The sequence below is a fragment of the Artemia franciscana genome, chromosome 4 (assembly GCF_032884065.1).
Source record: "Artemia franciscana chromosome 4, ASM3288406v1, whole genome shotgun sequence".
Classification (NCBI taxonomy): Eukaryota; Metazoa; Arthropoda; class Branchiopoda; order Anostraca; family Artemiidae; genus Artemia; species Artemia franciscana.
Window position 1 is genome coordinate 34,394,139 of NC_088866.1, and position 27,390 is coordinate 34,421,528.

The window sequence follows — 27,390 nt, forward strand, 5'->3', positions numbered from 1 at the left end:
CGACCTCATGGACTCCCGGCTCCCCACATCACAAAAAAACTCGAATAGTGTTATTTTAGATCACACAGATTGGACGAAGTAACGAGAAGAAAGCAACAAGCCATATCGAGGAACAATAGGAAATATAAGGGTGAATAAGGGAAAAATATAACAACCGTAAAATATTTATGGGGAAAATATGTTTTAATTTACGCATCATACCTAGGCTACGCGGCGGTATTTTAGAAATCGACTTCACATGGTCCTTAAGTAATAAGGCTTCATCAAGGTAATTCCGAGGTACTTGGTGAACCGTGTACGTTTGGTAATTTCCCGCTCTGATATCAATTCAGGGATCCAAGGATAAAAATTTGGAGATCTAGAAAAAATAACAAAATTTGACTTAACTATATTCAGGTCAAGGTAATTTATTTGTAGCCATATGCATATCATGGTCATTGCTGCATTTAATGTTGACATAATCAGTTGTTCCGTAGGGGCAACACACATCAGCGACGTATCATTCGCAAATAAGGGCACAGTGACCTGTGTTTTACTCGGACTAGTGTCAACAAAATCTGTAATTCTGGGTAGGGCATTAACAAAATCAGGCAGATAATTAATAAAAAATTAAAAATAAAGTAGGACCCAATACGGAGCCTTGGGGACCCCACATCAAACACAATTTTTACTAAACGAAAATCCATGTAAATGAACATACTGCTGTCTATTCTGAAGATAATTACGAAGCAAACTTAACGTTGCACCCCTTAGTCCGTAAAATTCACATTTTCTTAATAATATACACAATGGTCAACAGTGTCAAACACCTTAACCAAATCCAGTAACACACCAGCTACCCTTAGTTTCTTATCAAGCGCTTCATTAATTATCGAAGCAATAAAGAAAATTGCCGTTTATGTTGTTTTACATCTAAAATGATTTGGATGTAAAAGTTTATGTCGTTCCAGATACTCATATATTCTATAATTAAGACATTTTTCTAGAAGACGGAAAATGACAGGTAATAAAAAGATTGGCCGATAATTCCCCAGATCATCCTTATTACCACCTTTATAAAAGAGGGGTTGCTCTTGCAATTTGAAGACAATTGGGACACTCACCCTGTTTCAAGCAAGCATTGAAAAGGGAGGTAAATATTTTTGAAATTATTTGAAACGCCGTTTTTAAAACAAGAAGATTATTGTAATCACTCCCAGCCGAAGTACTTTTCATCTCGGAGATTGTCTTATGAATTTCATCTTGTGTAACAGGTTTTAGATATATTGATACATCAACATTGATACTTACCAATTAATTTGTTTCTTCTGTTCGTCTGTCATCAATTTTTCAGACTCCTGGCATGCATGAACATTATCATACATAGCCTAAAGGCACCTAGATGCCTGATATTTTTTTTTAAATTATAAGGGTATATAGATTGACAGACACAGAGCTGAACCAGTTTCTAGGGTTGGTGGTGCTCGGGATAAAATTAATTACAACCATCTTTACGACTCAAATATGAGCAAAAACAGTCAAACCGAGGTGAAAAATCGAATCAAAGTGGATAATACCCCTACCCTGGCACTCCCAGGCTACGAAGCACAAAGAAACTCCCGCCTAGGAACTGGTTTGCATAGACATCCATATTATGTTGGCTACTTTTTGTCTGTGGCATCTCTTGGGATCTCCAGTGTCTTCATATGCATCAGAAACGCAACCTATTAACACTGAACATCGATGTTACGGTGTGAGTCTTTGGGCTATAAAACTTAAAGAAGAAATGAAAGGAAAGATGCATCAAGGAAGCCTGCAGGCCTAAAAATATTTTACGGTTGATTATTTGTAAAAGGCTCGCAACTTTAATTATTTATTTTAGTTACATCGTCAAAACTGTAATTTAGTTGCCTATTCTCATTAAGTTGTTGTTTTCAGTTCTTAGGTTTTTAGGCTGGGTGCTAAGTTGTCACCTGATCCAGGATAGCTAGCCTACTTAAAAAACAAATGAATTAATGAAATGGTTCCTATAAGACTTGCAGTTATTTATTAAGGTCATCTAAAACCCTAATTTGGTTGCCTCTTCTTGTTAATTTGTTATTTTAAGTTCTTAGAGTTTAGGCCTAGTGCTAAGTTGTCACCTGTTGGTTTGGTCAAGAATAGTCAGCCTACTTAAAAAACAAATTAATTCTATTTAAATTGAAGTTGCAACTATAGAATGTTTACTAGCCCACTTAAGCAACAAATAAATTCATATTTAAATTGGAGTCACATCAGTAGAATGTTTAAGATTTAAGTTGCTCAATTTCTGATGTCTGGAAAATTTGGCTTTCCTTGATTAATTTGGTAACTATGAGATAAACCTAGCCTACCTATTCACAATAGTCTAACCACAATAGTTCAGTGCCTTATAAGGCACTTAGGGCTAAAATCTCTTTTACACCTTTTTTTGTAAGATTAAAGAAGCCCTAGAAAAGTAAACCATAAAGCAACAAAGATGGGTTAGATTCTAGCCAAGCTACTTTTTGTTAGGCCTGACTTGGAAAGGGTTTAGGTTTAGAAAATTGAAACTTTCAGGGATGGATCTACCAACTAAAGTGTGTCCTTGGAAGGAATTTTGAAGTACCTGCCTCTGAGCCTTCTTCCTCTAGAGGGCACTGAACTTTGTTGACCTTTAAACATTTTTGTTATAAAAGTGATAAATTGCTAAATACATCTTCTGCATAAATGAAGTACAAGAAAAGTATAATCAGCTTAACAACTCTGCTCAATCTCAAATTATTAGGCTACAGAGATATGCAAGTACATATCCAAAATTTAGAAAAAAAACCCACTGATATGGCTCAAAAGTTTACTCAAAGTACAAGAAAATTGTCTTTCAAATAACAAGAATTGCATTTTCAAAACAGTAGACAGAGAAAATTAAACTGAAAAGTAAAAGTTAAAGTAGGCCTTTAGCATTATTTTGTCCCAAATCCTTTAAATATAGACCTGTTTAGTAGGCACATTTCTAAGCCTTAGAAATCAGAGGAAGGTTGACACAATAGCTGGGCAATATCTTCCCAGGATGTGTTTTTGACCCTGGATTCAGACCAAGCTTAAAGTTTCATTTTCCTAACCTTACCCCTTTCCAAGATTACCAAAAGTAGCTTATCCAGAATTTTATCCAAAGATGATCAGTGGATTTAAGTAAATATCTTTTAAAGAACATCTGGCAACCCTTCAATTTTAATTTAGCAATGATGAAAGTTAATAAATCACTTGCTGTTTTTTTTGTCCTCTTTCATAGTTCAATAATTCAATTTCTTTCATAATTCAATTTCCAGTCCAAATTCCATTTTCAGCCCTCAAAAGTTAAAACAGTCCATAGTTACCAAAAAGCTTAAAAACTGCTCAGTAAAAAAAAAGTTCCATTTTTAGCAGATTCAGGAATGGTAATTATTATTTTCTTTAGTCTTAATAGTAAAATTTTATTAAAAAGACAAATTTGCTATTTTTTTTAAAGAATCTCAAACCCTTCAAAAATAACATCACAGCAAAACATTTTTGAGGGGTTTCTATCTTTGTTAAAAATTTATTTGCAAATCTATTTTCAAAATAATATTTTTCTGTTAAGACTAAAAAGGCATTTTTTGGATTAAAAAAGAGGACAAAAGAAGGTATCAAATGATGTACTCACTTTCATCGTAGCCAAATTACATTGTAAAGTGCAAATTTACCAATATCTATATTGTATTAAATTTCCTACAATTACATGAAGATGTGATTCTTACCAACTAAATAATATTTAAAAATACCCTTCCTGATCTATTTGCCCACCTCCTGCACAACATGGTTTGAGGACATTTGACAAAACTTCCAAAGCAGCATTAGGTAAAGTTCTAGTTTAGGAGCTTCTTGCTATCATGAAAAGTGGTTGAGTTTGGTAATTAAAACTGTCAGGAGTGAATCTTGGAAAAAAAAATATTCTAGGGAGGTAGTCTTGCAACTATGTTTACTCCTCTCTTATTTCTAGAGCTTTGAAGACATGTTCATAACTGAATTTCAGACAAAAATATCTGCCTCAGTTTTAAGTTTTCAATTGCTTTTTCATTTCTTTTAAATTTTGAAAATACAATTCTTCTTATTTCAGCAGATTTTAAGCCATATTAAGATTTAGAAAAAATTATATTAAGATGTTTAAAACCTTATAAATTAGGACTAAGCAAAGGTGTGAGGATGTAAAACTGTCTAGGCTTCTCAGTTACCAATACTGAGTAAACTATAGCTAAAATAAAAATAAAATTGCCAGTCCTAGAGTTTAAGAGTTGTTTTGTTTCTTTGTTGGCTGGCCATGTACCCCCTAAAATTTTTTGTGTAGCCCCAATGGGTATGCATATCACAATTTGAGAATTGCTGGTCTAGAGAATAGATCAGTCAGGAGGGGGTATTTTTTCATTGATGTGTAGGCAGATTTCTTGGCATTATATAGAAAACAATCAGAAACTAAATAAAAAAACAAGTTTTTCAACTTAAAGTAAGGAGTAACATTAAAACTTAAAACAAACAGAAATTATTACATATATAAATGGGGGGGGGGGAGGGGCTGCTCCTCCTCAACACCTTGTTCTTTGTGCTAAAGTTTGGATTCTGTCCCGATTCATTAGGAATGACTCCTGAAACACTATATTCTCTGAATTAGAACAATTAGAAGCTGTTTTTAAAATCACTAAAAAAAATTCACATAATGAGCCAGGTGTTGAGGAGGAGCAACCCACCTCATATATATATAATATCCATTTGTTTTAAGTTTTAATGTTGCTCCTTACTTTCCTTAATTTTTTGAAAAAAATTGTTTTGTTTTTTTAAATTTAATTCATTATATAGGCTAACAGCTGCTGGTAAGTAGCTATAGCAATCTTGGAGTAAGATTCCTATTGTGTGCTAAACACTATAATAACAATGTAGAATGATGATGTATTCCCCATTCAACTCTTCCCAATCATTATAGTTGCTTCCATGATAATTGCATTCCAGACCATCCCTCCTGCCCTATTGTCTTGATATAGTCCTTGGGCATATGCAAAAGTTTGTTTATTCTGTTGCTTTCTACTATTTGCTGTACTTGTTTTTCATCTAGTTGGTTAATAATGCTAATAAAAAAGGAATGAATATTTTTTTTGTCTAAGTGTATATCTAGGTGATAGGGAGGGGAAGGGGAGACTGGTTTGCAATTTCTATGGTTTTGCCTTTCATATTTGGAAAAAGTGTAAAATGGTGAATCAAATGACGTTGCTCTTCTTATATTTTAGGTCTTAGTTCAGAAAAGGAGTCTTGCACCAAGATCACCCTAGCTACAATAAGATCAAAAATTCTCAATTCATTCTTATCCAAAAAAATATTTTTATTTAATCATCAGATTTTATTCTGGCTTAATTCCAGTTAAAAGGGAATGTAAGGAAATGACATATTTCCTTAAAACGGATATTGTAAGCCCAGATGACTAGGTTCACACTTCAAACTCAAACTTAAAAAAATAACATTGTAAATAGAAAAAAAAAATAGTAAGATAATTTTCACACAATGAGTGATAAAAACAGGATGAGAGAAAATTCATGTATTTAACATATCACTTCTGTTGGGGAGACAAATACATCTATTTGTTTCAGTGGAAAATTCTATTAATTTCATTCAGTAATGAAAATAGGGACTCTTGTTTAATCAAAAAGAGGACAGTAAATTCAGAGTGAAAAATTTACTAGGCTAAAGTGAATATGTCCAGGGTATATGGAGGGTGGTTTATTGTCATCAAAGATAATTGCTAGGCACCTTTTTTGGAATGCCATTATTATATTCCACAATTCATTGGAGATACTAGGATGCCAAATAGGAAAGGCATGTTAAAGGACAGGGCAAATAGATGAAAGGAACGCTCAAAAAGTGTGATTAAGGACATTTGTATTTTTTAAAGTATGTAAGAGGGGAAGATACAGTATTTGCAAGTTTTAGAAATTGTAATTTTATTTTGAATTGTTTGAGATTATAACCTCAGTAATTTTCGTACTACTAACCAAGATTTCAGAGGCAATAAGGCAGGTGAAAAAAGAGGAAGTCATAAGAAAGCTAATTGTTAAAATTGGTATACATTAGTAGTAGTAGTAGTAGTATACAGGATTGACTGCTACATCATTACCCTAATTCTTAATTACTGTATCTTAATTTGGAGCAAAATTAAGGATTTGTTTTGCTTTGTTTTGATGGTGGTAATCATTGAAGAACCTCTGATCTTACTTGTTTAGTGACATGGGAGAACTGGCATTAGCTGGTAAATGAGGAGTCCAACTCAAACTTCAATGGTTTATCATTCCTCTCTTTGTTGATTATTGACCTAAAGGACATAGAAATAGTTCTGGTGGATCCTGGTCCTCACTCCCTAATTGGCTAGCTTTTGTGAAAATTCTCTTGTATGATTTTTATCCTGTATGATTAGTGGGGAGAGTATTGGTTGATTTGCCACATCGGTGTTTCTGGCATATCTTGTGCCTGGGGCAAAATTTTGATTAACGCCCCCCCCCCCCCCCCCCTCTTGTCTCCTACAAGGTTTTTTGAGCCAAATTTCAACATGACTTTTACTTATTAACAAAATTATTTTCAATTAATTAATTAATTAATAATATATTTTTAATTATTTTTAATTTGTTATTTAAAATTATTTAATTATTTTTAATTGTTCTATTTTAGTTATTGTAATTATTTAATCTTTTTTAAATTTATTTTTAATAACTAAATTAATTAATAATTTATTAATTATTTTCAATTATTAACTGAACCCTTTGCTTAATTTTAATAAAAATACAATTTCAAAAATAACAAAATGATTATAACTTTTAGATTATTTATTTGAAATTTTGCACTCCTAATGTTTCAGCACCAGTGGCAAGTACCCCCTCTGTCCCCCTAAAACCACCTCTGGTTGGCCATTATATTTATAGGTCAGCATCATGTCACTTATGCTTGATATAAAACATGCTAATGCTTGATTTCGGTCAGTTTCAAAATTTACAATCAAGGAATTTTGTACTGGGTTACAAAATGACACCATTATTTTGAAGTTCTATTGTGCATTCTAGAAGTTTTTGTCTGTGATCAAAGTGTTTTGTTTTTTTAACTTTCATTGCAGCTGGCTTGTGATATGGTTTTCATGAAACTTCAAAATTCAAATGCAGTTTTCATACTGTGCGACTAAAATATCTTCCTCTTCTCTTAAATTTATTGCAGATACTTCAAGTTCTTGCTGTTGATAAAAAAAAGTCCTAAGTTTCACTACAGTCAGCTTTAAAAATAAAGATTTTTTTTTAGTAAATGCCAAACTAATTAAAAAATTTGGGTTGATTTTTTTTGGACTAATATGTGAATTGAATTTGGTGGTGAGTGATTTTCATCAGATGTAAAATTTGGGAGCTGGTGCCTTCCCTGGAAACTCCTCTCATGCAAAATTTTCCCACTCGCAAAATTGCGTAGTCACAGAGAAAGTACAAAATAGGTACCCCAGAATGTTGATCAGATGTCCTAAGGGGTAACAAAAGGACCAGATGTCAAAATCAGTTCTAGGACAGGGGATGGTTGCTCTCTAATCACTTTGACTTATAAACAGTCTAGAACTCTCAATTTCCAATCGAATGAGCATCCTCCGAATTTTACGACCACAAGGTGGAGGTTGGCAATGGGGAAGGGGCATCCCCTCCTATATGGAATAAGTTCTGCTGATTTGCGGTTTAATGTTACTCTTTAATTTCTTAATAAAAGCATAGACCAGAAATGTTGCCAGAAAATGAGAGGGATTAATTTTCAATTTATAAAATGCACCCTTTGCAGTATGTATCCCCTCCCTAACCAGAGAACCCTATTGTGGAGGTTTATAGGTCTCATCTTTATATGTTTGGTGTATTCTTTTTACCAAAGAAAGATCATGGATGTGTGATCACTATCCAGGCATTAAAAGGACCAGACATCAAAAACAGTTCTAGTTTTCCAGTCACTATCCATTTAAAAAACAAAAACAGAACTCTCAATGTTCAATCAATTGTTCAATCCTGTAAAAACCTTATATCTTAACAATTGGCAAGTTGCATATCTTACAACCCTTGCCCCGCAGGCTGGAAGGGGGATTGCCAAACCTGAAAGCATGGTTACTTGACCTTTGGATGATTTTGGACAAAATCTCTATCTCAAAATTTTGATCAGATGCGTTGGGAAAGAACAGTGTGTGTAGTGGCTTGTTGTTCTCCAATCACTTTTGACTCTCAATAAGGGCACTAGAACTTTTAATTGCCGCCAAATGAGCCCCTCTAGTGTTTATACGACCACCCCTTCTATGTGAAATACCCCTAGAAAAAAATACATTGAACTGCTATGGGTTTTACTACTGGCAATGGTACAGCATTACCTTTGACTTAACTGGTGAGTAGTATCTTCGATTTACCTTCTAATGAACATCCCAAATTATCCAAGGGGAATTATTTGGGGGATTTTTCGTGGGGGGAATTTCCTGGGGGGACGCCTAGATTTGTCAAATTTACAGTCTTTAAGTATTTTTTCTACTTATCTCTAAAAAACTTCAATTTTTCGTAACATTTTCATGCAGACGACAAACTTTTCACATGATCAAAGATTTATCCTTTCCAAATTAAGATAAACTATCTTGACAGATTTCATTTAAAATTTATGAGATATGTCTACTAAAATTGACTGAACTGTTGTCACTTATCTTATAAAAGTGAACTAACTCGTATATATTACCAAAAGATTTGCTGATAGCTCACACAAATTCTATTTTTAAAATAGAAACAAAGGATAAACAAGAAACTAAGTCTACTAGTATCACTCCTTTTTTTTGTAAGATACTAGAAAGATAATTCAACTACAATAGTATCCAATACCTTGATGTTAATATTCTGATCCATCCCAGTCAACATGACTTCAGGTCAAAAATAGATCATCCTACCAACCTTCTTGACACATAAAACTGAGCCACAGAGAATGTTGAGACTGGTTTTCCCTTAGAAGTTAACTTGTTGGATCTGGCTAAGGCTTTCAACAAATTCTGTTGTGTAAATGGGTTTTACTTTTATTACTGATTGTAGTTTCTGTATAGTTTAGGTATTATTTTTTTCAGTTATACGCATATCTGTTTAAGCTTGAGATCTTCTATCTGTTGATTTCCACCTATTTTAGTTTCAAATTTGTTCTTCAATTTTCCTTGTAAACCAGTTTTAAATTAAAATTCTGCTAGTCCATAAATTAAAATCCTTGTGCTGTATACATCAGTAGTAGGCATTCGGTAGCAGTAGTTGCTGCAGGAGCTGTGGTCATATAAATGGCTGCCATATAATTGATTGTAGCAGGAATAGTGCTAGTAAGGATATTTGCAGTAAGAGCAGTCATTTTGGGAGAAGTTTGTTTAGTGTTGTGGAACTTGATTTTATGAGAACTTTGTTGGAGATGGCTTTGGAAGGATGGCTATTAAAAGAAATTTGCTGTAGGAATAGTTTTAGTATGAATATTTGTTCTCATGGGTAGAAATTCTTCCCGAGAAGCTGTTGTTGTAGTTGTAATAATAGCAGTATTAGGGTTGGATGCCCTCTGTAAAATTGAAATTTCATATTTTTTAGCTTGGATGCTTTCTCTGTAAAGCTGTTTTGTTTTAAATTGTAGGTTAATTTATCAACGTAATTAATTTAATATATAAATTTTTTTTTATGAATAGCATTCAATCTTTTATCAAAGTATTCCACAATTGATTAAAAATTTTCAAAGATTTACCACCATATATTTAAGAATAAAGGGTGACAGAAGCTTGGACTCCATAGCCCCAAGTGGGACACAAATAGAATTTGACCCCTCTGGACTTGTGATAATGATTTTTTAAAATAAATATCTTATATTATCTTTTAGGATTCTGCTTTCAACAAAGTTAAATGCAATTCATCTTGGCTGAAATGTATCTATGAAGCTTCTGTCTTGAAATAATCTATTAGAATATTTCAGCAATAAGAGAAAACGTAGGACAATTGAAAGCGATTGTTTGCTCTTCTGTCATTGGGGCTGCTTGTGTTTTGCCTTCCCTGGAGGGTTATTTTTTAAGCCTTTAGACCATTTTAATTGAAATGGTGTATTTAAATTATGATTCGATGCCATGTGGATCGATTGGAGTGCCTGGACACAGTTTGGTACTCTCTAACCAGACTTGTTGCTTAGATAGGGTACGGAATTTTCCATATCTGTGAAGGAGTCGTGAAGGCCTGGACTGGATACAACTTTGGCTATTCTGTTATTTATATAGGCAGAACTCTCAAAGAAAACTCCTTTACTCACTGTGGCCTCTCTTCCTGGGGCCAGACATAATTTTTACTTTTGTTGACTTTTATGGTTAAATTCACATCCAAGTAGATAGCTATGGTTGACATTATATATGAATGTGAATGTAGGATCAACACTATTTTGGGATATCAATGTCGCCAGTCAGTCTCTGTAGAGTGTTTTGGCTCGGGCTTAACTTTCTGCTCAGTTTAGTTGATTCTAAATATGATATATTCATATTTTGTTAAATTATTATAGACAATGGGTAGCCAAGAATTTTGTTTAAAATGGAACAATCATCACATCACTCTAGTATCTGTCCTTGATCGACTTCTATCCAGTGAGACCTTAGTTGATGCTACACTAGTTGCTGAAGGGAAAAGCATTCGAGTCCATCGAGTTGTTCTGGCTGCTTGCAGCACATACTTCCAAGTAAGTTTTTAGTCTGTTATTGGTTTGAATTAATTGAGTATGTATCTCCAGTTTAAGGAAGTTTACAACACAAGCCTTTCAGAGGTCAGTTTGACTTGATCTCAACAAATAACAAAAGCAGAGGCATTTCTGGTTTGATTTTAATGTGCGAATTATTTGATGGGGTGAATCTCCATTGTTTTTTCATGTTCTTAAAAAAAAAAAAATAAGGATAAAGATCCTCCAGAGTTCATGTTCTTGATTATGATGGAAATTTTCAAGTGTATTCTAAAATTCACTTGGTCAAACTTAGTTAAAAAAAATAATAGAAAATAATAGAAAAATTATGGTCAACATTTTTTTTCATAGCTTTCCCATTTATAGTTAATAAGTGTATATATATATATATATATATATATATATATATATATATATATATATATATATATATATATATATATATATATATATATATATATATATATATGTACATATATATATATATATATATGTGTACATATATATATATATATATATATATATATATATATATATGTATATATATATATATATATATATATATATATATATATATATATATATATATATATATATATATATATATATATATATATATATATATATATATATATATATATATTTATATATATATTAGAAGAAACAAAATAAGCCCAAGCTTTAGGTGCAGTGTTGCAAAATACTATCGGTTCAAGTCTCGCACAAGTTGACAAAACCTGAATCCCTATTAAAAAACTTTGTCTTAAATAGTTAATTGACGTAAAATGACCTTTAGCTTGTGTCACAAAAATTGCCACCTCATTCAGTGATCCTCGCAACTTTTTAAACTTTCTTACTAGTACAGGACATATTTGCAATAAGTGAATTTTCTTTAGCTTGCCTCTCGGCAGGCTGTAGTTAATTAAACTTACTGCATTTAAAAGACTATTTTCCGACTTATGAAACCACCCCGAGTGTATTATATTTTTTTTTATATATACAAAATTGAAGTGATATATGGCTCTAGTTAACATGTGTATTCAAAATAGTTCTTAAAAACAAAAATTGCTGATACGCTTGGCCCCCATTGAGGTGATTCTGAAGAACTAAAATTGTTATTGATTTGAAATAAATTATTACCTAAAACATACCATTCGACTTGGTACTCAAACATTCATAGCCAAGACTAAGATTTGTTAATAAAATAACACAAGTATAAGATTTATCCATAGTTAATTTAACATTCAATGGATATATGGCACATATCTCCATACACATCTTAGGACTGTAGGCTTAAAGGAGGGGAAAACACACGATTCAGTTAAGCACCAAATCAAAAGAAAAGCAAAAGTCTATAAAAATTAAAACCTCTCTTACAAAAAAGAAAAAGAATGGAAGAAACAAGTTAAATTCCTTAAATAAATTGATTAGATTCTAATCAATCCTACACAGAAAAAGAGAAAAATAAAAGCAAAGAAGAAAGAGAAAAAACTTCTAAAAGGCTAAAAAAAAATTTACAGTTTTCTTTTTCTGGAACAAGCTAAAAGATTGCCACCTATGAGCTGATTTAGGCATCTTGCTCTGTAGAATATGATTCGCCCTACTAGAATTGAAATATGACCTTACAGAGTGAATAAAAGGAATTAAAAAGTGATTTATGTTATGAAGATGATTATCATTTTATGAGAGATAAAAGACGACGGAACACTAAGGGACTGGGAGAGATCGCCTGAAGCTGAGAAATCCCAAGATAACCCCTGTTAGGAGAAGGAGATGGAAAGTCTATCTCGTTTATCACTCTTCTCTCACCTAAAAAAGATCTCCTTTCCATGAAAGATATATTTCCTTGGCCATTGGTGACCAATGATTTGTATCTTTAAAAACTATTTTAATAAAACTTTTTCAAGTTATCAGCAATTTCTGTTTTTATTAGTATGGCCAGACTCATTAAATTGAGTCAAGAATCAGGTAACAAAGTCCCTTTGCCTCCTCCCCCTGAAAAAACACCAATAGCTGCTGGACTTTCGGTGCCTCCTCGGGTGTGATATTTTTATATAAGGCTAACCTTTCTCTTTTTCTGCTTCATAGAAGTGCTTGCCTTGATATTGTCAAAGTATTCGCCATCGCTTTCCCACATCCCGACAATCTCACCTACCAGCATCAGACTGGCTTGGGTAGATAACAATTGTCCTTCAAAAAAGAGCCGTTGGCTGCAATCGGCACTTGGCACTCAGAACTGGTACTAGCAAGAGAGCTTTCTTCCATCTCGGATTGCTCCTCAAGGGAACTTTCCTTGCGCCATGGTTGCTGTTTTGTATGTCGAGGGGATTGACACCCCCGTCTTGATTTTTGCAGCTATTACTGGCTTCAGTCCATCCGATCTCGGTAGCGTATTCCAAAAAATACCCTGCCATGAATCAGCCATAGGCAGGGTGGACAGTGGGTGGTTGGTGACTTGAAATTAGTAGTAGTGGGCCTTTATGTGGGCTTACGACTCTCAGGTGCACCACAGGATAGCTGTCACCACTATCTCCTATAATTTTTTTTGTCAGATCATACTACTAAATGGTCTCAGTGCTAGTTTTGGTACTTATTGCTTAATAAAAACGACATTTTATTCTAGGATATTGTGGACCTTCACCAGGACAAATCCTTGGTAATTTTTCTAAAAGATGTGAAGTATGTTGAACTCCAAGCTCTTGTGGACTATATGTACCGTGGTGAAGTCAGAGTGGCTCAAAACAGTTTAGCATCATTGATTCGTACTGCCGAATCCTTGAAAATTAAAGGACTTGCTGAGGCGGAAGATGAGTCAAATCCACAAGAAAATGAGACGCCTCAGTCTGATCGTGATACCCACTCTCCTGGTCGGAAACGTCGACGGCGTTCTGGGGAGTCTAATGTAAAAAGAGAGATTGTTCCACCCGCTCCCCCTCTTCAACCTGCTCCAGTTATTCAGTTAAAAGAAGAGGATTGTGCTGTACCTGTTATTTCTACACCTCGTGTTGTAAAGCAAGTTCCACTTCCCCCTGCCTTAGCACCAGCTATTGAGCAATATAGTGAGTTAAATAGTCGTATAGAGAAAAACATCGGTGACTATGTGACAGAATATGTGTCGTCGAATTTAGATAACTCAAACCATCATGAACCTTCTCCTGTTCTTCCTAAATCAGAACTAAGTGGGGATGAACTAGGGAATGACACTGACCATGGGCAGGAAGAGGATTGGAACGAAGAAGATTTCTCTGCGCTAGTCTCAGGTATGGTTTCATATTTTGTCAATTTATTTTACGTAAAGTGATATTTATATTATAAATACATTAGGTCAGGAGTGGGCAAACTTTTCCTTCATAACGCGACATCATAAACTTCATTGTTAATGGGGGCTGCATACATTTCTTTTTTGAAGCGAAATTGTAGGTATTGTAGCTCCTTATTAAAAAAATAAAAACATATTTATACAAATTATATTTTTTTTTTAATTTGCTGATCTCTTGCCTAGTCTAATTACAGTTATAAATATGAGATCTTTCATCCCTTAGTTCTATGGCTATCTACCTTAGTTCTGTCCTAGGAATGATGAATGGAAAGATGGATGATAGACCAATCCATCTACAAGTAAAATGATATCATTTTTATACAATCCTAAAAAGGGCTTATGCCAGATTTGCCTCTCATCTTGGCTATCTGTCTTGGCTTTTTCTACAATTAGCCATGACCTGATGCCCGCAACTACTTGATTTTACTTAATTAAAATCAAGTAGTTGCGGGCATCAAGTCCGGGCTAAGATAGTCCACATAGAGTAGAATCACGTTCGTCTGGAAGTTACATAATATTTCCTGGATAATATGCTCTGGCTGGCCACAATTCCCCCGCCCCTGCATTTGGCTATTAAAAATTAATACCTGTCAAGTGTTCCAAGTACAAAAAATAAAATCAATATTCAACCACTAAAATTAATAGCTCATTGTATAAGCTTTAACAAAATCAAATAAGAGTCCAATCTGTGCTTGTACTAAAAAAACATTTTGATGTTTCTTTGCATTTTGAATTGCTAGTAGCTGCTTCCTGTATATTATATATTGTATATTATATATTGTAAATGTAATATGAGTATGGTATCTTTATTGAGAAAAGTCAATAGCTAACTCAGACATGGGGTGTTTGACCTCAATATATGTTTGGTCTGACATTTTTGACAGGAGTGAAATTTCGCTTCCAAATCTGGATTATTGCTGCTCACAGTCAGTTTTTCAGTTTCAAACTTTTCAGCAGCTATTATTTCTGCAATCAGTGATTTAGCATCATCATATTTCTCAGTTATTATCATGACGTTATATTTGTTTTTGTCAACTAAATCTTCAAGCTGGACTTTGGTTGTAAGCTATACACTTTCTAGATTATTGTTACTTTCTATTTCACCTTGGGTTACTCCAATCTTATTGATCACACAAGTAACTTGGGTTACAGTGTTTAGGGACTCCGTTATAACTGAGACTTGATCTAAAATACGTTCATTTTTATGGCACTTTGTATCTACCAAGTGACATATAGCGATCGCAAATTCTGTCGGTCTGTCGGTCTGTCTATCTTCCCGGTTTTGCTACTTTAGGCACTTCCAGGTAAAAAGCAGGACGATTAAATTTGGCAGGTTTATCAGGAACCAGACCAGATTAAATTAGAAATTTTCGTTTCCCTGATTTGACCATCTGGGGGGGGGGGGGGCGGCGGTTAAATTGGCAAAATTAGAAAAATGAGGTATTTTTAACTTACGAATGGGTGATCGGATCTTAATGAAATTTGATGTTTGGAAGGATATCGTATCTTAGAGCTGTTATTTTAAATCCCGACCGGATTCGGTGACAATGCGGGGAGTTGGGGGGGGGGGGGGACCTAAAATCTTAAAAATCGCCTTGAGTGGAGGGATCGGGATGAAACTTGGCGGGAAAAATAATCACAAGTCCTAGATACGTGATTGACATAACCGGAACGGAACCGCTCTCTTTGGGAGAGTTGGGGGGGGGGGAAGGGTTAATTCTAAAACATAGAAAAATGAGGTATTTTTAACTTACGAAGGAGTGATCGGATCTTAATGAAATTTCATATTTAGAAAGACCTCGTAATTCAGATCTTTAATTTTAAATCCCGACTGGGTCCAGTGTCATTGGGAGGGGGACAGGAAATCTTGGAAAACGCTTAAAGCAGAGAGATCAGGATGAAAGTTGGTGGGAAGAATAAGCACAAGTCCAAGATATGTGACGGAAATAACCGGACCGGGTCCGCTCTCTTTGGTGGAGTTGGGTGGGGGTAATTCGGAAAAATTAGAAAAAATTAGGTATTTGTAACTTACGAACGGGTGATCGGATCTTAATGAAATTTGATCTTCAGAAGGATCTTGTGCTTTAGAACTCTCATTTTAAATCCCGACCAGATCTGGTGACATTTAGGGGAGCTAGAAGGGGAAACCGGAAATCTTGGAAACCCTTAGAGTGGAGAGATTGGGATGAAAGTTGATGGGAAGGATAAACACAACCTATAGATACGTGATTGGCATAATTGGAACGGATCCGCTCTCTTTAGAGGAGCTGGGGGCTGTTAGGAAAAATTAGAAAAATTGAGGTATTTTAACTCAAGAACGGGTGACCGGATCTTAATGAAATTTGATATTCAGAAGGAACTCACGTCTCAGAGCTCTTATTTCAAATCCCGACCAGATCTGTTGACACTGGAGGGAGTTGGAGCGGGAAGCTGGAAATCTTGGGAAACGCTTATAAATGTCGTAGATACGTGATTGATGTAACCGGACTGGGTCCGCTCTCTTTGGGAGAGTTAGGGGGTGGGTTTCAGTGCTTTTGCGAGTTTGGTGCTTCTTTACGTGCTAGGACGATGAAAATTGGTAGGCGTGTCAGGGAGCTGCACAAATTGTCTTGATAAAGTCGTTTTCCCCGATTCGCACATCTGGGGGGCTGAAGGGGTAGTGGGTGATCGGATCTTAATGAGTTTTGATATTTAGAAGAACCTCGTGACTCAGAGCTCTTATTTTAAATCCGATCGGCTTTAAGCCTCTGATTTTCCTTTAAAAGCAGTCTATTGATTTTTAGAATTTTGCCAGAGCTCATACCATATGAGCTCTTGGCTCTTCCGACTTCGTCACAAGTGCCATAGGAGCTCTTAGCTTTTGTTTTCTTGAATAAATGTTTCCTCTGTTGGAAGTATAGAAACTTCCGCAGTTGATGCCATCAGAAAAAAAAAAACCTCTGATGTGTTACTTTCGTTTGAAGTTGAATGGTCTTGGTCTCGTAAGACCAACTTCTGCAAAGAAAAAAGAAAATGATATATATATATATATATATATATATATATATATATATATATATATATATATATATATATATATATATATATATATATATATATATATATAGAATCCTGGCTTTAATAGAGAAGAATTTTGCAAGTGTAATTGAGTATAACGATATTGGTCTAAATTTCAATCCGAGTAAGAGTGAATGTATTAAGTTCAATTCTAAACGACCAGGTTCTGATAGTACCACAGTCAATACTGTGGTACTATTTTTTTAGTTGGGTGATTCTGATATCGAACTTTCGTCATCCCTAGCTTATCTGGGTTTACCCCTTGGTACTGACCTGAAAAGTACGTGTGCAGGGCTACTTGGGCATTTCAGCACGAAGGCTAGAACAACTTATGGACTACTAGTTGATGCTAAAACGCGTTACAGTAAGAATGTCTTGACTAGATTCTATAACGCTTACACAACCCCTCTTGTCCTAGTCCTAGCTTCTTTTTGGAAACTATTTACCATGAATGATTTGCGGACAATCTGTAAGCTATATTACAAGTATGCAAAGTATCTTCTAAGTCTTTCTCTTTTGGCTCGTAACCGCAAAGTTACGCAACTATATCGTGTTACTGATCCATTAGTAGCTGTGGACCAACGACGTGCCGAGTTTGTTTCATCTCTAGATCGTAGCCACCCATATTATAGGGCGTTTATTTAGTATTGTCTATCATAATCTGATTCTTTCTTTTTTTCTCTTCTCTTTTTTTCCTTTACTCCATATGGGCACTTTCGTGTCATTTTATATAGGTCAATAAAATTATTGATTGATTGATATATATATGACTTTATCTATGCTAATTTTTGGCTTAATGAAGCTCTTTATTTTTCTTTGAAAAACTTGTTTTGTAGATTTTTTTTTAAAAGTTAATACAATGTATAATGTCATTGTAATACTATCATGCATCTTTTTCGCTCTTTTAATGCATTTGAATTTGACGTCATTCACATGAAAAATTCTTGGTACTTAAAAAATTATTTTATTCAAAATACTCACAAAGTCTAATAGCTATGCGTCTAAGGATGCAATACCCCCATAGCCCCCGGGCCAAAGAATGTAAATTCTGCAATTTGTCCATTTTTTCCTTGCAGGATTTATCATTGGAAAAGCATGGAATGTTATACCCTGGGTATGTCCGAAAAGGCTAAGGGATTTGAGACAAACTTTGGGAGATGCTGAGGGGTATGTCAAGCTAAATCAAAAGAAACTATCTGCATCCAAGTTACCAAAAATTTGTATATGCAATATCTTAGGAACGGATAAGGGGATTAACTTGAAATTATCAGGGCCACTACTACTAATGCGGCTGCAAATGAGACTGCTTTCAACTGCGACAACCTGCAACTGTGAATGTAACTGTTTGTAACTGCTACTGTATCTATGTGCGACCACTTTCAGGGAATGTTGAGGGAGATTTTAAACTTCGAAACTTTAATAAAAAAAAAATCCATCAGTTTGATGTTTTGATACTTTGATAAAACTTTGATGTTGAAGAAATGACGAACGTTGAAAAACTTGAAACTTTGGCAATCAAAAATGAACGGAAACTAAGCTTTCCGATAAAGAAATTTTTCAAAGAATTGTAAAGAGTCATATTAAACTTAGGCCTAGCTTAAATAAATTCCTATAATTATTCAAACTCAAAACGACCAGAAATTACCTATTTAAGAATAAATGAAACCTAAAACGAACATAAATTTAATAAACAATCATACAAGAGGCACAAATATAAATGAATAAATAAATTTTAAAACGAGTAAAACTCAAATTGAGTATTTAAATCAAACTTAAAATAAACAGAAATTACTAAAAATAAGTCTTTGGCTACTGCCTCCTTCCCTAACTGTAAAAGTTTAAAGCCTAGTGCGTCGTTGAATATTGCGCTCAGATATTAACAGTGCTTCATCGTCCTTTGCTGCATTGAATATTAGGCTCTAAATTCTCAATGATGATTGGATTTGGTAGAGAGTTTCTCCAACAATGTTTACTAACTGTTTTGTTTGGATGGCGGTAGCGTAATTGTTGAGAAAATTGTAAACTAACAATTTTTGTTTGGAGGGCGGATAAAAGGCCTAAAACTAAAAACAATCCTACTGGAAATTCTACCGAACTTAGAGTCATCTATCAAATTTCTACCCAAAATCGCTGATATTTTACAGATTGTTTTATAAGAAAGGTGGAATCACTGGTAGAAGGGTGTTGGGAACTAGTAACGAAGATTTGATTCCAATTTGAAGAAAAAAGCTCAGACATATTCTATGGTTTATTGAAAGAGATCTCTGGAGGCCTTGATTAGTCCCATGTCGGATTTTCAGCATCAAAAATCCCCCAGACTGTTTCTTTTCTATATCTAATTGTCCCAAGGGAATCTGAGGACCGTTGTCGCACATAGTCTTGACAGAATCTTTGCTCTGTCATTTTTATAAGAGTCATGGACAACTTCGTAATATCCCTCAAGGGCTTCGCTGAGCCAAATTAGGGCAATCTTGATTATCTACTCTAGAATGAAGAAAAAAGTACCGTGGTTGCCAGAGTAAAAATTTAATTTAATATGATGTAAACAAATTGAACTCCTTTAAACAACGTGTGTACAATTTTGACTAAATGCTAAGAAAGCGAAAGTCAGGCCCCTTTTTTTTTGCTGTAATTCTTTGTGTCAATGTTATCGTACTGACAGGACCGAAATCATCAAAAGATGACCCACCTAGTGGTGCCAACTTACAGAAATGCAGGGGGAGGGGCGTAAGTAATTTTCAAAATCTAAGCGGTCCAACTTTATTGTTTTTGAGTTTTTTTTTCGATGAATATACAAAACAAGGTATTTTCCAGTGAATATACTCAAAATTGATTTTGAAAAGTATTTTTCAAAATCAATTGGCACCTTTGATCTTACGGGCATTTGCCATAGCGCTAGTAGCTATTGCATCTTATTTCTGTCTTATTTTCTTGTTGTCGTTTTGTGAACTAGAGAAACTGTTCTTTTCAGACCAAACCGGAAATTCCGAGACCGGTGAAACGTCAAGATCGCTTCAAAACAGCTCTCAACAAGGTGAGTTTCTCGTTTTTTACCCTTTCAAGCTGGTCTATTAAACATTCCTTTTGATTTTTCTACGAAAAGCTTTTGGCTTATTCTTGGCTGTTAAATTTGCACTTATTGAACGATCAATTAGCATCTTCTTTAGTCGAATCAAAAGGAATCGGTTCTGTATATACTTATGTTCTTACACATTCAAGACCATTTGAGATTAAAAACCTTGTACCGAGTATTTGTAACCACTGACTATATAAAATTACAAGCCATTGGCCATAAAAATATCTGCATACAGAGTGATAGGGAGCGAATCCCCCAGATTTGTCCGAAGAACTTTCTTGGACTTTAATTTGGATCAATAATTGAATTTAAACAAAACTTTAAATATTGTTCTTTATTTTATCAAAATTTCTCGGTTCATATATAATTCCTCCAAATTTTTGATATAATTCACATGGTTTTGCCTTTTTTTTAAGTTGACATCCCCTACCCTCCAAACAAAATGATATGTACTTGCTATATTTACGTTTTTTTTTATGAAAGAAACTCACATCTTGAAGGAGGATCCTATATTCGTTAAAACGGCAAACACTGATTAAAATTAAATGAGATTACGGGAAAAATAAGGAGTTTAGGAGGAGGCTGGATCCAAAAGCCCCCCTTCCTCTGAGTAATTGCCAGGTGTGAAGATACAAAGCAAATGCAAAACTTTTTGCGTTTTTGGGTTTTTCTGCTTATATTAAACATAATAGTGCCAACGGGCCCATTTCAGCAAGAAGTTCGAGCAGCATCTAGCATACAGTTTAACTAGGTACTTATGAGAGTTGATTCCACTTTATGAGTAGTATTTCAAGTCGTCTGTTGACCCCTCCCCCTGTTGTTAATTAATTGATTCGATACTCATTTGATTCAAAGCACTTCTAGCTTTGACAACATTATGTTAAAAACTTGATATTTAAAACTTGTTGCTCCACTTCACGAGAAAGTTTTAAATTGCTTTGTATGAATTTTAATTAATATGGTCTATTTTGATTACTTCTCTACCTTTTTAAATGTCTAAAAAATAAGCGAAAAGCACACTGAATAAAATTTTCTGGCAAGACAGTTCAGCACGAATCTATTTCAATTTAGATATATTGTGTCTAAACTTTCCAGTCCTTTTCTAAAACAAACTTTAATTCGGGGAGAATTCAACCTTATCCTTGACAAATGAAAATTTGTCAACATAATTCACGAACAAATATCCTAAATCAGGCCGATTTCAATGTTCTGAATTTCGCCTATTTTTGTATAAGGTCCTAGAATACTTACTATAAAGTGAGACGAATCATCTTTGACAATTTACCCTTTTGATACCTCATCACAACACTAAAATGCAAGCAGGCAAATTACAAACCTTAAGCAAGTAAAGCGCATTTCTCCACTTTAGAGTTCACTTTATTTTATCCACTAATGAAAATAATTTGTTATACTAGTCTGCTAAATGCTAACCAATTCCGTTCTTTCTTAGACGGTTAATCAAAGTCAATATTTTTCGCAATACTTTTAGGAAGACTTAACGAATTTTATCTTTAATCAGAAATACGAGTCGGAATCCAGGTAGAGACTATGGGCTTTATGAAATATTTTGAAAAACTGAAATATTAAAGCATAAACTTTTTTAACCTTGCAAATTTGTTTTTAATCAGGGATACGACCCGGAATACATTTGGGATCTTTCGCCGTATTAAACATTTTACAAAACTAAAATATTGATAACATAGATATTTTATAAGCAGATTATGAATTACGTATTCAATTAGAAATACGACCAGGATTCCGGATAGCGTCGCCAGGCTCTAAAATATTTACAAGACTAAAATATTAAAGTATAAGATAGCTCGCAATCGGGTAAACAATAATAATTTGATGCGAAGCACAGTGTAGTAGTTTTCCTATTTACGGACTTGGAAAAATTCCACTTAATAGAAGCAGCCAGTACACCAATGCGTCACGGCAAAGTGGTTCACTGAACAACACCAGGGGAATCTTTTTTGTTTTCACCCATTTTTGGACAAAAAGGCCGGATACACCCTTTTGTGTTGGGTATGATATAAATTTCATATATACTTATTCTTTCAGTAAAGGCTTATGTCTACTTTTATACGCTGCAGGAATGATCTTGAATGTGAGGAAACTGCACTATTTTGGGCGTATCTTTTGGTTTTTATGGATATGAGCTTGTAAACACAAACAAATGTATAAAAAAAAAGTATGTTAAAAAGTTATAAGGTCAACGTATATGTTTATAATAGTTCTAAAGCTACCTTAAAGTAGCAGAAAATTCGCCTGTACAATTTGAATTATTGGTAATTTAAGAAAAAATAGGTAAAGTTAAATAAGTTTCATTTAGTCCAAGTTTTATCTGGTCCCTTCTCCCTCCGGCCCTGAGATAGCGCTCATATGTCCATGCAGACAGACCAACTTGAACTTTCTATTTTTGTATATTTTGCATAAGAAGTTCTTTTCTGTAAACTGCAACTTTTTGTTTGATAATAAAGGGAATATTTAATGTTTAGTATGCTATTTTTTTGCACAAGATTTTTTTAACCTGAGATCTGGCTGAGTCTAAGTATTGTTTTATTTTTCAATTCGTTTTATATCAATTGGGTTATGACGTGTTTACAGAAAAGGATTTCGAGATTTTTGCGCAAGTATCCATCAACAAAGAATGGGATGTAGCCAACCCGATATTGTTGCTGGATATTTATGTTTTTATTCTTAGTTGTTTAGTGTTAGGTAACTCAAGACTCAGTCGGACGCCTTGTGTGATACATTAACAGCATGGTTTAAAAGTAATTCTATCAATTTTTCTTTGTTATTAGTATTAGGCCTCACTACTTAGTTTGAGTTACCTTTTTGCATCCATTTACCCGAAAAGCACGAGCTATGGTAAATACTTCAATTAAATTACAAAAAGAGAATTTGGGTTTGACTGAAAAACAGAAATGAAATAGCTCTTGACTTTCCAAAACGGAGCATTTTCATTTAACGATTGCAAAATAACATCGAAAATGAAAAAAAATCCACCAGATTTAGCTGCAAAAGCTGTGAATGCCTGGGAGTTTTCATTCTGGGAACTTTTGCCTTAAAATTTGCTTATTTATTTAAATATGAGAACCGTTCTTTTTTTCCAGCGAATCATATGAACTTAATTTTTGATTAAAGAATTGAAATAGCTTGATTTTCTACTAACTTATCAGCAATTGTTATTTTGAAAAAGCTCCATATTTTGTGCATTTGTTTTATTTCTTTGTTGCTTGGGGAATGAATTCTTGGCTAGGAGTATTTAGGTTTTCTTCCTGAACGGCCAAGTCCCTTCCAAAAGGTATCAAGTTCAAGTCTTGTCTTGCAGTCGGTTAGCTTTCCTCTTCGAATGACTTTAGTTAGACCTTGGTAGGTTGAATATTAGGCCACAGTTTCATCGCCCTTGACTGTAAACTCTCAACTGATTCTTTGAGGGTCCTCTGAAGTCTTTTTTTCTTGGAAATGAAATCATGACTTCTTTGAAGATTTACAAAGGATTCAGCCCCATCTTGAATTCAATTCTTTGGAAGAAAGAGAAATGTAAGTTTTTCTGTCAATGAATATTTAAAATTTTAGATGTAAACATAGATTAAACTGATTTTTGTTGTCCGTTGTGAAATAATTTGACTATCTTTTCAATTTGTTTCTTATTCTTTGAATTTCTTTCATTGTATTGGACTAGACACTTGCTTGTTAATGTTTACTCTTAGTCCCTTGCTATTTGAACGTACTCTGCTGGCAAGATTGCCAATTTTCCGTTACTATCGGGACAGGCTAAATTGTCTAATTATTTAGACAATTTTAGGCCATTTTTTCCAATTAGACGAGAAACAAATTAAATTTTTAGCCACTGCCCAGAAAAGTGCAATAGCTTTATACTTAAAGCTCATGTGAACTAAATGGATTATTTCTTTTTGTAAGATTATCCTCTCTATTGAATTTTCACCAAATATGAGCGTCATCTAATTCATTTTCCGACTTTTCGTACTATATTTTGAAACTGTTACATCATCTTTGCTTCTTCTTGGAGGTGACCGTGATGAGACTTGTGGACAGGTCTGTTATATATTATGTCTCAATGGGTATATTCTATTTTACAAATAGTCCCACAAGTAACTGTGAATCATCGGGTACTACATTTACTGGGGTTAGACAATACAACAGAAAAAATTTTATATTTCCAGAGATACTTCTCCCTAAGATCACTCCTCGGTGCAATTAAGTATATGAATGTAAATATTCCATTTTTAACTCTTAAACGTGCTGCAATAAGAGCTGGGCTACCATTTCCTCTGTGCGGATTCTTACCGCTTAGCCTTTATTCCTCCCAATCGAGGGCAGTTAAAAGGTAAATTGTAGCCTAGTCACCCCAGATTGTGTGGAGGGAACTCCTGCAAATTTTTTGTCTTCAAATGTATTGCATACAGCAAACATATTGACTCCATGTGCAGTAACTGCATATTTTTGTAGAATTGGGCACCGTCATTATTTATATTTGTCTTTAGCTGAGGATTAGAATATTATCTTCGTAATTCCTCTGCTACACCTGTATGGAGTTGTCAGAAGCTTAGTACTAGCATTTCTAAGTAACGATGAGGACCACATTGCCTTTCCATCATAGGAACATAAGTTCTTGTTTTTTCAATACTAACATTTCAAGTGTCATTTTTTGGGGCGTCGTGTACGATTAAACACAACAGCATGTCATTTGCTTCATAGATGTGACAATCTATCCCAAGCCAGGATAAAGCAGGAGAGTTGGGTGACAAGCTTGCTACCTGTCGCTGTAAAAAAGATCAATGTTGACAAAAGGTTCGTATAAACTATTCTCCTCCCCGATATCAAACCCACCAGGTCCCCGAACAAGATTCGTTTCCTTGAAAGAACAAACGAATATCGAATTTTGGAATGCGAGAACCATGGATCATTTATCAAAGACCTAGTAAGTTCTAAGATAGATGTAGTGCAGAATTCGTAACCTGACCTCTAGTGAAATACGATTGAAAGCCCTAGGCCCAGAAGATGGAGAACAATTCTGTGTTAATGATGTTTTCCAGATCCCCCAGGGAAAATTCTCCCGTGAGACAATCAGCCGGACCCCCCTCCGCCTCTTGCAAAAATGGAAAACTCCTCCCTGGAAAATTCTTTCGTCATGTAAATTCGAGCACTCAAAGGGAAATTAAAACAAATAAAAAGAATGAAGAAAAGAAGAGATTCTGGAAGTATTCTGCTTATATTCCAAAATATATGTAGAATAAGTGGTGTAGAATTAAATAGTTCGTGGTAACGAACAGTAAGGAACGACTCTGGCCATAATTTACCGAAACTTTAAAAAGAGGAATAACAAATGTCTACGCTGAAACAACGGCCTTTTTATGCCAGTCCGAAATATTTAAAGTTCAATAAATTTGATGTTACACATCAAACGCTACGATCCTGAGAGAATTTACCAGATTTTTCGAAATAGGGGAAACACCCCCAAAAAGGCAAGTGATCTTAATGAAGATTGAACAATTAGATTCAGCATATTAGAGTTCTTATCGTGGAGGTTCCAAGCTCCTATTAAAAAAAAAATGGGGAATTTTGCATATTTTTTCCAGAAGAAAGATGACGCATGCGTGTTTTTTTTCCAGGGGTGATTATATTGAACCGATGGTCCTAGAAGATTGGAAGAGGGCTCACTCGAGCAAACATTAAAATTCTAGTGTCCTTTTAAAGTGACCAAAAGATTCTACCACAGGAAATTGGCCTTTTCTGTCATTCACCACCAAACTAGGTTCAATTTACCAAACAAAGATTTTGCCCATGGAGGACCAAGCTACAATCGATTAAAAATTCTTAGATAGCCAATCAATCTATAAGTGTCAAATCAATATATATTGAGCTTCCAAGTTGCAGAGGAAGTAATTCCGAACTGTTGGTTAATATGGGCAGTTATTTAATGCTTTATTTAACTATGTTAATTCGCTTGATTTTTCATGAAATTATGTTTAATATTGTATAATATTGTTCATCAGCTATTATGAAAGAGGGGTGGTAGGTCATTATGTAGGCGGGGAAGGGTTCCTGATGCCTAGACAAACGCATTACAATTTCGAAATTTCTTAACTCCTTCAACCTGCATATAAATAATAGGAAGTTGCCTTAGCGGGGGGAGGGGTCGGAATTTATCTCTTATCTCCCTTCATGTAGAATAAACTTGAATAAGGGTGTTGTGGGGTGATACCTCCCTTCTTATTGCAAAAAAATGGTTTTGACATTTATTCTAAAGCTTCATTTTAACTAATTTGATTTGCTTCGTATTTCGTGAAATTATGTACAATGATGTTTAAGTATCCATTACGAAGGTGGGCTGTGGGTCAGTTTGTAAGTGACGGGAGGAGGGGGGTCCAATGCCTCTAAGAGTAAATTCTTATGCTCAAATGTTCCAACTCTCGTCGAGCCTTCAGATAAATATAAATTGAGTCTTGAGTAGACGGAAATAGATGTCTAATCCCTCTTTATATCTGGGAATAGTTGGTCTTCGCCTTTGTTATTGGTGCTTGGGGGTATGGGGTTGTAGTAGCGCCCCTGCCCTTGCAAAAATCTTTTTCTATGTTGCATAAAATATTACGTTCACATTTCTACCGACATAGAAGTTCCGGTTGAGGTTAGGCATGGCATCATGGGCCTCATCCAGAAATATATTGGGGGGAAGGGGGTATTTTTGACGTAATACCTTAAATCAGGTATCCTTTTCCCAGACCAAACTGCCTTTCTATGACGAAACAATAAAAGTTCAAATGGGGTTAAGTTCATTTATTTAGATACTGAAAACAGATACAAAAGTCTAGATATTCCGGTCACATATACAACGATCGTCATTGTTAGAAATGCTCAAGTATGAAAATTAAAACTAAAATATCTATACGAAACAAAATAATACTTCAGTATTTCTACTGATGATGATCGCTGTATATGTGATCGAAATATCTGGACTTTTGTACCTGTTTTCAGTGTCTAATAAATAGACCTATCTCTATTTGATCGTTCTGTTGTTTATTGGGGGGGGGGGGGTTCTTTTGCAAATACTAAGCTTTTTTCAGCAATTCTATTTGTTATATGTGAATTCATATTTATATGCAAAGGTTTAATGTATTTAAACACATGCATATATTGTAGGCCTATTTAAACATCAAAGAACCAT

General features: G+C 34.5%; 1 protein-coding gene across 23 annotated transcripts in view; it reads left to right on the forward strand.

The window, feature by feature from the left end:
* Window positions 1–1,703: 1,703 nt before the first annotated feature.
* The window catches only part of LOC136026341 (longitudinals lacking protein, isoforms F/I/K/T-like), a 93,393-nt gene continuing 67,706 nt past the window's right edge, over window positions 1,704–27,390 (forward strand). For 19 of the 23 annotated variants that reach the window (XR_010617274.1, XM_065702847.1, XM_065702845.1 and 16 more), the window contains exons 1-4: window positions 1,704–1,834; window positions 10,576–10,749; window positions 13,370–14,006; window positions 20,094–20,156. Coding sequence is in view for 22 of the 23 variants with exons in the window: in XM_065702847.1 (XP_065558919.1) it covers window positions 10,579–10,749; window positions 13,370–14,006; window positions 20,094–20,156 (871 nt within the window). In the remaining variant the exon portion in view is untranslated. Of the gene's footprint in view, window positions 1,878–1,913; window positions 2,034–10,575; window positions 10,750–13,369; window positions 14,007–20,093; window positions 20,157–27,390 lie in introns of those variants that run through there. The other 4 variants (XM_065702831.1, XM_065702832.1, XM_065702830.1 and 1 more) reach the window with 4 other exon arrangements.